The 11,238-nt window shown below is 37.1% G+C and overlaps 1 protein-coding gene across 4 annotated transcripts in view; it reads right to left on the bottom strand.

The window, feature by feature from the left end:
• Positions 1-519: 519 nt before the first annotated feature.
• Positions 520-11,238, bottom strand: part of BMT2 (base methyltransferase of 25S rRNA 2 homolog) — a 60,584-nt gene continuing 49,865 nt past the window's right edge. For 3 of the 4 annotated variants that reach the window (XM_039369785.1, XM_039369786.1, XM_039369787.1), the window contains 4 exons: positions 8,955-9,096; positions 6,474-6,638; positions 3,172-3,286; positions 520-2,429 (listed from right to left, as the gene is read on the bottom strand). In XM_039369785.1, the coding sequence (XP_039225719.1) occupies positions 1,800-2,429; positions 3,172-3,286; positions 6,474-6,638; positions 8,955-9,096 (1,052 nt within the window). In that variant the 3' untranslated portion in view covers positions 520-1,799. Of the gene's footprint in view, positions 2,430-3,171; positions 3,287-6,473; positions 6,639-7,192; positions 7,248-8,954; positions 9,097-11,238 lie in introns of those variants that run through there. The other variant, XM_039369788.1, reaches the window with a different exon arrangement.

Genomic DNA, 11,238 nt, shown 5'->3' with positions numbered 1-11,238 from the left:
TATAGCAAGTAGTTTAAAACATCACCATATCCACTAACATTCAAGAAAAACAACATATTTTCCACAAAGTCATCAGGTATTACTGGCCAATATCTACCCTTCAAACTTGAAGCTATTTCATCTACATATATCTTGAACTGGATTAGGCATCAGAATGAGTTGGAAAACAACATACCACATATATACACGCAACATAAATGCATTGTACTATGGAATTTTGACAACTAATTAAACAGTGCATCATGCATAGTCTGGATACATAAACAGGAAACAATATTATGGGAAGATTTTTAAATTAGTCCAACAATATAAAAGGAGCAAGCTTTTAAATTCTAGTTAAAAGGAATTTTTAATTAGAAGTAGGAAACGTTTGCCTGGCTAGCATATAGTTATGCAACTGAAAAACGTTGCTGAGGATGTAACATGTTGGCTGCAAACTTTCTAGCACCGTTTTTACATATATAGCTCATTCACACTCCATTTTGCTTTATCTGTGGAGTAAACGGTTTGCCAATCTGATTTTGGAGCTAAAAATTGCGGTCTTTTATTTAGTTCATGTCTCACCAGTGAATGCATTTAGATAAGGTTTAACATATAAGGTTTATTCCATGAATTACTTAACACACAAGGTAAAAAGCAAACCTAAAAGTCAGTTGTGAAACTTTTGTGCAAAAATTTAGTGGTAAAAGCATTGTAATTTTTTAAAAATACCTTTCATAAATACTTTCCTTGAAACTAAGCAGTGGACTTCCTGAAATGAATGATTAATATTAATACTATCATTTCTGAAACTGTAAAACTATTTTGTTTTTTAGATTTCTCTTTTATGTATTTCAAAATATATTGGCTACATCATCATTCAGATATGCAAACATGAATTATTTAATCAGTTATTAAATCAGGAAATGATCTTTAGATATTAGTAAATTTCTGGGGCAGCTAAGAATGGAAATGTTGGGGTTGTTCTTAAAACAAAATGTTTTATCGCTCATTTTTAACTAGAATGAATGAAATTAAACTTATTTTTTTAACTTAATGTCTTCATATGCAGATTAGCTATCTAACCTGACATCTAGACAGAGAATTAAGCAACAATCTTCTATTTTCTCCCATAGGATAAACATATTAATTTAAGAAAACTTGGTAAAGCAGTGAAATTGAAACAATGGCACGAATACACAAGTTGTGAGGTAACTAAAAGAAACCTGTTTATGCTTATGTATATTATATAGTATACTGAATTGCACAAATAACAGGATCTGTATTTTGTTAAAGTACTCCAGTTGCAAATACAACTTAAGTGAAGTGATTTTGCAGTTATTTTCACTCACCAGATCAACATTATCTCAAGCAAAACCTTTATTCAAGTTCAAGGCTAACAAAGCTTTCTGAACATATTTCTTAGACAATTAACAGTGCATATCATCTATTTTGTGCAAACCTCAGAAATGCTATCATGAATCTCAATCAAAAGCATTAAAAGTATCAAACCAGGGCACATTAGCATAGAATGCATAATCACAGTTCACAGCACTGGAAGGGAATGGTATCTTTCTAGAATATTACTAAGTAAACCCTGTTCATGATATGGCATGAGTCATACTGCATAAAACACATGTTAATTTTTCAATACAAGAATACATTTTAAAATTTATAAGTACAAAAAAATAGCAATAGTTTTCAAAATCTTTAGCATTTCCTTTTTGTAAATGCTTCATTTGCAGAGCAGATGTCAATTTTGCAAAATTAGTTTTATGGGAAAGGGAGTTTGGACTCTGAAGCAGATTTTAATTGTTACATTAACTTAGAAGCAATATAGGATCTTCTAGTTCATAAAACGGTATAGAGCTAGCCTGGCTTTCTCCGGAATCTGAATCATAAGGAGCATCTGGTAGCTCCATGAAGCTACAGGCCAGTTGTTCATCTTCAACATCTGATCGGATATAGCAGGAATTATTAGAAAATTCCTCCTCCTCCACAGTGTTACAATCCTGGGGAATGTATAACATCCCTGGGTAGTTCCTGCTCACCAAGTCACTTGTTGTTTTGAGTGAGATTTTCCTGAAGGCCATCAAATGCATATGAGAAAATTTTGAGTATTTGAAACGTTTAAACCCTAAAGATTCTATAGCAATTTTCCAGCTTTTCATCATCATAGCATGGCGATTCTGATGGGAAGAGTCAGGAGTGATAATAAAGAGCAATCCATTTAATACAAGTAGTTCATGGGCTTTTTTACAACATATCCACCGCTGATAGGGTGAAGGGAAATAAGAAAGGAGGAGGGAAAAGACCACAACATGAAATAGTTCTCCAGGCAGGGAATCAATAGGATTCTTCAACTGTTTCAAAAAAGCATCAATGGCATCTTGTGCAAGTTGAAGAGGTTGATGAATCTGAAGGTTTAAAAAGTCACATTTGTAGACACTCTGGGGGAAGAAATATAGATGCAATGATATACTTGGAAAACAAGTAAATAAGATAACTCAGTTAAAGAATTCTTAAAATCAGCAATAGAATTTTTCATTGATCAATTAATTACATTTTTATCTGAGTATAATTTTTTTAAGTTAAGCAGCATGCACTTGTTTCAGGTAATGTAGGTGTGTTTTTGCCTATATGAAGAAAAGGGAATATGTAATAAAATATGTACTTATGAATAAATTTTGATTATTTTTTTGTGTACAGAATTTTTCCTTTAGCCCCACTATATTCTCAAAATCTGAAGTTTCTACAAAGCAGAGATTTGGAGGGGGGGGGGGGGAAAGGAAAGCAGAAGGTCTTGTTTTGTAAGAGGACTACTTTATTAATTATGATACCTTGACTCTCCCTCCAAAATATATGTTATTTTGTGAAGCATGAGAACAATGAACTATGACATTGAAAATAATACAGGAAATAGTGCAAATTCCAGTAGTGAAATACAACTATGTGGCACATCACTGAGTACTCAAGCTTTAACCATACTATAACCTAAGCAACGGCTTTAGATATATACTAGTAAAGCTGAAGTTTTCAGTCATCTGTCCATACCTTGAGCTTAACTATTTATTAACATATTCACTTTCAACCTCAAAACTATACTAGCAGATATTAATCAAAAGGGAATTGTAAGATTAGCAACCATTGTATAAGTACTACATTTTATGATTTGCATTGTTTATTTCATACCTCAACAGCTGGGACAATATCAATACCAACAGTCAGAAACTCTTCAAACTTCAAAAATGGATTAAAACAGCTGCCAACATCAAGTAATCTTATTTTTCCTGAAGGATGCAACAATCTAAGTGGAAGGAAAAAAAAATTGAAATGTCTCTAAGAATCTTAATCATGGAAATTCTATTTAAAATAGTAAATATGTTGCAGATTCAGCATTAATGAGTGAGATTTGTATAGAAATAGTTTCTTTTTAATCTTTTAGGTAATAAATGAGGTAATGTTTGAACTAGGTTTTTATTTAAACAACAGATTAAACATGTCAAATTTTGAAAGATATGGAACATTCAGTGAACTGGCTCATGACATATACATTTGGGAACATGGCCCCTGATTTAGCAACTACAGTGGAGGAAAAAAATTATTTGATCCCCTGCTGAGTTTGTACATTTGCCCACTGACAAAGAAATGATCAATCTATAATTTTAATGGTAAGTTTATTTTGACAATGAGAGACAGAATAACGACGACAAAAAATCCAGAAAAACGCATTTCAAACAAGTTATAAATTGATTTGCATTTTAATGAGTGGAATAAGTATTTGATCCCCTATCAATTAGCAAGACTTCTGGCTCCCAAGTGTCTTATACAAGTAACAAGCTGACATTACGAGCACTCTCTTAAAGGAAGTGCTGTTAATCTCAGCTTGTTAGCTATATAAAAGACACCTGTCTACAGAAGCAATCAATCAATTAAATTCCAAACTCTCCACCATGGCCAAGACCAAAGAGCTGTCCAAGAATGTCAGGGACAAGATTATAGACCTACACAAGGTTGGAATGGGCTACAAGACTATCGCTAAGCAGCTTGGTGAGAAGTGACAACAGTTGGTTTGATTATTTGGAAATGGAAAAAACACAAAATAACTGTCAATCTCCCTCAGTCTGAGGCTCCATGCAAGATCTCACCTTGTGAACTTTCAGTGGTCATAAGAATGGTGAGGAATCAGCCCAGAATTACACGGGAGGATCTTTTCAATGATCTCAAGGCAGCTGAGATCATAATCACCAAGAAAACAATTAGTAACATAGTATACCATGAAGGACTGAAATCCTGCAGTGCCCGCAAGGTCCCCCTGCTCAAGAAAGCACGTGTACAGGCCCATCTGAAGTTTGCCAATGAACATCTGAATGATTCAGAGCTGGGTGAAAGTATTATGGTCACATGAGACAAAAATCGAGCTCTTTGGCATCAACTCAACTTGCTGTGTTTGGAGAAGAAATGCTGCCTATGACCCCAAGAACACCTTCTCCACCATCAAACATGGAGATGGAAACATGCTTTGGGGGTGTTTTTCTGCTAAGGGACAGGACAACTTCACCACATCAAAGGGATGATGGACGGGGCCGTGTACCGTCAAATCTTGGGTGAGAACCTCCTTCCCTCAGCCAGGGCATTGAAAATGGGTTGTAGATGGGTATTCCAGCATGGCAATGACCCAAAACACACGACCAAGGCAACAGAGGAGTGGCTCAAGAAGAAGCCTAGTGGCAGTCTCCAGACCTTAATCCCATAGAGAATCTGTGGAGGGAGCTGAAGGTTCGAGCTGCCAAATGTCAGCCTCGAAACCTTAATGACTTGGAGAGGATCTGCAAAGAGGAATGGGACAAAATCCCTCCTGAGATGTGTGCAAACCTGGTGGCCAACTACAAGAAACATCTGACCTTTGTGATTGCCAACAAGAGTTTTGCTACCAAGTACTAAGTCATGTTTTGCAAAGGGGTCAAATACTTATTTCTCTCATTAAAATGCAAATCAATTTATAACTTTTCTGAAATGCGTTTTTCTGGATTTTTTTTTGTTGTTATTCTGTCTCTCACTGTTAAAATAAACCTACCTTTAAAATTATAGACTGATCATTTCTTTGTCAGTGGGCAAATGTACAAAATCAGCAGGGGATCAAATGATTTTTTCCCTCACTGTATATATGTAACAAATCTGTTTTTTCAAGTTCTAATATAAGAAGCTATTTGCCTAGCTCACAGGTCGGAAACCTGTGGCTCCAGAGCCGCATGCGGCTCTTTGAGCCTTCCCCTGCGGCTCCCAGCCTCCTCTGCCATTTGCAGAGAGAGACAGAAACAGAGAGAGGCACTTGCGCTTCCTTTCGCTCTCTCGCTCTCTGTTTGTGTGTGTGTGTGTGTGTGTGTGTGTGTGTGTGTAAAAAAAAGAGAGTGGACTCACGGTGTTCTCTGACAAGCTGAAAAGCTTACTGGGCGGGGCTCCTGCCTTGGCTGCGTCTCTGCAGGAAGCAGGAAGGGCAGGAGAGAGCTAGCTAGCCCAGCTATGCTGGCTCAGGAATTCTGGGAGTTGAAGTCCATGAGTCATAAAAGAGCCGAGGTTGCCTACCCCTGAGCTTGTTGGAGAACAGCTTAAAGCCAGCTTGCCAGGTGAGCAAAAGATCGGAGAGAGGGAGAGAGGAGGGGGGAGAGAGAGGGAGCAAAAGAGAGAAAGAAAGACAGAGAGAGAGAGAGAAAGAAAGAGAGAGGGAGTGAAAGAGAGAGAGAGAGAGAAAGAAAGAGAGGGAGAGGAAAGAGAAAGAGAGAAAGAGTGGGGGAAGAGGACTGGCAGACAAAGGGCAGAAAGAGAGAGAGGGAGGGAGGGACCGAGAGAAAGACAGAGAGAGAGAGAGAGAACCTTTTGACATCTAAAATGAAGATAACACTGCAATCTTCATTTTAGCTATCAAAAGGGTTTTGCGGCTCCCAGTGTTTTGTTTTTGGTGGGAAATGGGTCCAAGTGGCTCTTTGAGTGTTTTGGGTTGCCTTATCCCTGGCCTAGCTGCATATATACATATTATGATTATACAATGATCATACAATGAATTCTAACAAAAAAGCCTATTCTATATTTTTCATCTAAATTGGCTGCTTACTTCAGAATATTTTAATTCTATACAATACATTATAGACATGCTATATGAAAGAGGGTTAATTGTCATGGTTTTCCCAATGAACACTGAAAACCTCAGTTTGACAATGGTAATGTTTTTATTGTTGTTAGAGAGCCATAAAACCTATTCCTAATAAAGAGTAACTGGTTGTATAAGTGTGTTGTATATGCTTTTATAAGAAGTTATAAACTAACCAAAGCGAAACATTTAAATCACACTGGTTTTAAACAGGAAATTTAGATCGCACAGTTAACTAATTCATTAAGCACAGCAGTGCTCAGAAGTCTTATCTAAATTAATAAATTGAAAGAATATTACAAAAATTATCTTCCTATTCATAATCACATCACAATTAGACACTTACTCATCCATTATAGAACTATGGCTTAAATTATCAGTAGAAACTTCCATTTTTGAACTTGGATGAACGCTGGTAGTTTGAATGCTTTTAGTAGCAAGAGCTGCTCTTTTCTCATCTTTTTCCAGTGCTTTCTGTTTTCCACCATTTTGAAAATATTCCCGGGACACACTTAAGGCAGAAAGGCAGACAGATTTTTTTTTTTAAAAAAATGTTCCTGTGGTATTCTATTACACCCATGATTTAAAACACTGTAATTATTGCATATTATGATATTGTAATTTAAGCTAATTATACTTCAGCAAAATGCATATAAAATTAACAATTGGATTTAAGCTAAATGCTAAAATAACCATAGAAACTGTTCAGTATTGCACAATTCTTTCAGTTCATGTAGTATTGTAGAATTATATGGACCTCACCATTTCCCCTTTTTTTCACTTTATCCTTCATATTTTCTTCCCTATGCATCTTCTATAGTAAATTACTTTTTCTAGAAAGTATATTTCTTAAGTTATCTAGGAACTAAAAACAATGATTAAACTGTCAGTTCTGAAATGAACTCTTTATATGATTCCAAGTAAAGACTACAGGTAGTCCTCATCTTACAACCATATGTTTAGCGATCAAAGTTACTATGGCACTGAAAAAAGTGACTTACAACAGGTCCTCACACTTATGACTGTCGCAACATTCCCATAGTTAAATGATCACAATTCAGGTACCTGGCAACCAGCATGTATTTACAATGATTGCAGCATCCTGGGGTCATATGATCACCATTTGCAACTTTCCCAGCCAGCTTCCGACAAAGTCGTAACAGAGGTGACATGATAGCAGTGTTCCAGTATTTGAGGGGCTGCCACAAAGAAGAGGGCATCAAACTATTCTCCAAAGCACCAGAGGGCAGGACAAGAAACAATGGTTGGAAACTGACCAAAGAGAGAAGCAACCTGGAATGAAGGAGAAACTTCCTAACAGTGAGGACAATTAACCAGTGGAACAGCTTGTCTTCAGAAATGGTGGGCGCTCCATCACTAAAGATTTTAAAGAAGAGACTAGACAGTCACTTGTCTGAAATGGTATAGGTTCTCCTGCTTGAACAGGAGGCTGGAGTAGAAGACCTCCAAGGTTTAATTCTTATTCTTATTTATTCCTATTCCTATTCCCATTCCATTCTATTCTATTCTGGAAGGCAGTTTTCTTTAAAGGCTGCATGAGTCAGTTAACAACTGTGTTTATTTGCTAACAACTGTGCCAAAAAAGGTCATTAAACTGGGCGTAACTTACTTAAATGCCTTGCTTAGCAACAGATATTCTGGTCCCAATTGTGGTTGTAAATTGAGAACTACCTGTAAGGAATTCCTGTGTCTATGCCACAGAGCTCATAAAGTAGTTTCGCTAATGGCTTTATATATTAGAAAGCATGAAGGAAAATACTGTATGGGATTTTGTGGGCCATTACAGGTTCAGTGCCACAGAGTAATGCACAAGCTCCAAATTACTTTTGAAACCAGATTTGCAAATAAAACTGAATCCTCATGACTTTCAATCCTAATCCACAAAACTGGATAAATAGGATATTACAGTCATTGGTACTAAAGCTGCCAAAAGGTTACAAAAAAAAAAATCAACATTTATTTATTTGGATCCCTTTATTATTTTAATAGTAACTTAAGGTGGTGAATATGTACAACACACCTTCCTCCTTCTATTTTTTCCACAACAACGCTGGGGGTGATTTGGGCTAAGACTGTCCCAAGTTCACCCAGCTGGCTTTTATGGCTAAGGTGAGACTAGAACTCAATGAGTGATTTAACCCACTGCACCAAACTGGCTTTCATCACATAACCCAATCTTTCTTTGAATAGAGATCTTTATATTAAGTTTTGTTTTGTGCAGAACATAAGCCTAATACATACTATAGAGTTTTGATCAGGAGTAGGCAATCTGAAACTCTCCACATATTTAGAATTTCAACTCTCAAGCAAGTACAACCAAAAGCCAAGAATTGGGACAATGTAATTAAAAAAACTGGTGCTGGACATCAAGTTTTTACAATTCACTTCTGGTAAAGATAACATTTTATTCAAGAATACCCAGAATTGGATTATTATCATTCAGTTGCTATACTTAGGCTAAAAACAAAAAAATCACAGTTGGTTGATAGTTGTTAATAATGTTTAGGTCCAATGAAGCTTTTCTCAAGATTATCTCACAAATTTCTACTTTGCTAAAGATATATTTTTGTCTTTTAGACACTGATAACCATTCAGCCATTTCTAGAAATAATCAAGATAGGCATAGGTTAAGAGTATAAGTGGATGGTTGGAGCTCTTCAAGCACCTTTACCATATGCTCAAACTGCAAAATACATCCTTCAAAATTGGAAATGTATAGTACTCCCACTATCTTCCATAAAGCTATGAGAGAAATATTTTTAATATTATATAGCATTTTCTTTTATTAGACTATATAAAGATTTACCTGCAGCACCATTCAATGCGACCTTCTCCTTCACAAGTTTTAGTCCAGTGATTATCTGCCAGGTTTTTCATTGCTTCAGCATATTCACAGAGAGTTTCTTCATCCTCACAATGTTCACGCCATATTTTATCGAAGTCACCCACTAACCAAAAACACACACATAATATGAAACTTCACTGTGAAAGAAATCATGACAAAGAAGTAGGCTATAGTATATTCCTATATATTTTCTACTTAACAAAACCCAGTGTGTAATGTGAGCTTATAAAACAACTGATCCAGACAGTCCTACCCCTTTGCAGGCTTACTTGAGGATATGAATATATCCAATAGGACATCAGTTCTAAAAAGTACTTTCCCTGTGATGATGTTCATGCCTGAAACATTTAGTGCCATGATTTCTGAAGTGAAGAATTTTAAAAAACAGAAGTTATTCCTTCACGTTTACTTCCTATGCTTGGTAAAAGATTTGTAATTCCCTAATCAAAAACATTTACTTGATTTGCTATCTTAACAGGCAAACTGCACGTACCCAATTATTAACACAACAATTACTCCGACCACCATTTCTTGAAACTTCTCATCACAATGGCACAATTGACACTGAAGATTGTATAACAATGGTGCAAAATCTCAGTTAAGGCACTATTGCTCAGGCCAGTGATCAGGAGCTTGTCATTTGAAGGTGTTCAGAAATAACTTGACATGGCAGACTATCACAGCTCAATTTGGTCTTCACCTGCAACCAACCAAAATTGGCTGACTTAACAAATGAGGAATGTCACCAAGTAACTGGTTCCACTGAACAGTGTGTGTCTCTATGTGTGAGAGAATCACCATACACACACACATACACACACACAGGGTGTCTATTTAAAAGAAAGTGTGGGAGATGAAAATATAGCCCCCTCCTCATATAACAAGATGAGGCTAGAACAAATCTGAAATAGGCCCCCACAGAAGTGATTTGAAGCTCTTAACTTGAACTTTATGCTGTTTCACAATACGAACGTACTATTTGTAATCTGCTGAGCAAAGTAGATAGTTCGATGTATATTTGGAACATGAGTATTGTAACCGTGGGAGAAATAGGGAACTGAAAAGTAGCTGATGGATACGGGTTCCAATGTACAAGGGTATATGTGGAAAGTAGCTCAACAGCAAGTCAGTGAAAAGTCAGCAAAGGTCAGAAGTCAGCAAAAGTCAGTGGACCATCTGACTACAATCTTAGAACGAGAAAGGATATAAAAGGTTGGGACTGGACCTGATTGATTTACCATTGGCCTATAGCTGTCATATTGGATTCTGCTATGTCATATGGTCCTCTTTGCAATGTGTTATTAATGGAAGTGATGTTGTGTTATTATGCTTGCTATGTTCCAAATTATTAGAGAAATAAACCTTTGAATCTTAAAGTAAGAATTATTATGTTGTGTTGCTGTCTCTTGTCTTTTTCATTGCGTTTTTCCACAACAGTTTTTGGTGCATTGGCCGGGAACAGATGGTTGCTGGAAGAGATCTGCTGTCCAACCGGGATTTCTGATTGCTTCCTGGTTTTGGGCAACAGGTAACCAGCCCGCTCTCTCCGAGCACTCACAATCTACTTTGGTCAGAGGTAAGAAAAAGGCCTCTTTCCTTGGGACCTTAGGGTAGATAGATAAGGAAGTTGTTGTGTTTTAGTTAATTAAGCCTGTCCTAATCTGGCAGTAAGGGAAGGGTCGTGCCTGGACTTACTTTGAGGACAGACTAAGTGTGTGGTAAAGGGCCGTTCTCACTGGCAAAACAGTCAGACCTGTGGGTCGTGGCTGGGACCTGGTGAGAGTCTGGCAAGTCCTGGGGCTTGGCCAGCTCCTTGTACTGTGGAAGGGTCATGCCCTTGCGTGACGTCATGCCTCTTGTGTGTTAGTTCTTTCAGCCTCATTTATGAGGGTTTTTTACTCCCTCATCAACAATGCTTGGCAGGAAATGTGGTTACAGTATTTTCTGGCGTATAAGACGACTTTCTAAGCCACAAAAACCTTCTTAAAAGTTGGGGGTCGTCTTATACGCCGAGTCGTCTTATACGCCGGAAAATACAGGTATTCTATTTTATTCCTTTACACATGTGGTTTGGCACATTACTCATCAAGTTTTCTCTCCCCCCCCTTGCTCAAAAAGAGTCCTTGATTGGTAGAGTGGCGGTGGGGAGAGCAATTAAACGCTAAGCTGTTTGTTTCAGCAATCCGTCCCCGCAGCTCACCTCTAGCAGGCGTGTGGTTTGCAGCTGCTTTTTGCTAACTTGAAG

The sequence above is a fragment of the Crotalus tigris genome, unplaced genomic scaffold, assembly GCF_016545835.1.
Source record: "Crotalus tigris isolate CLP2741 ecotype Arizona unplaced genomic scaffold, ASM1654583v1 scf7180000021230.206812, whole genome shotgun sequence".
Taxonomy (NCBI): Eukaryota; Metazoa; Chordata; class Lepidosauria; order Squamata; family Viperidae; genus Crotalus; species Crotalus tigris.
Note: the sequence above shows the minus strand (reverse complement) of the source record. Positions and strands in the feature narration are given on the sequence as shown.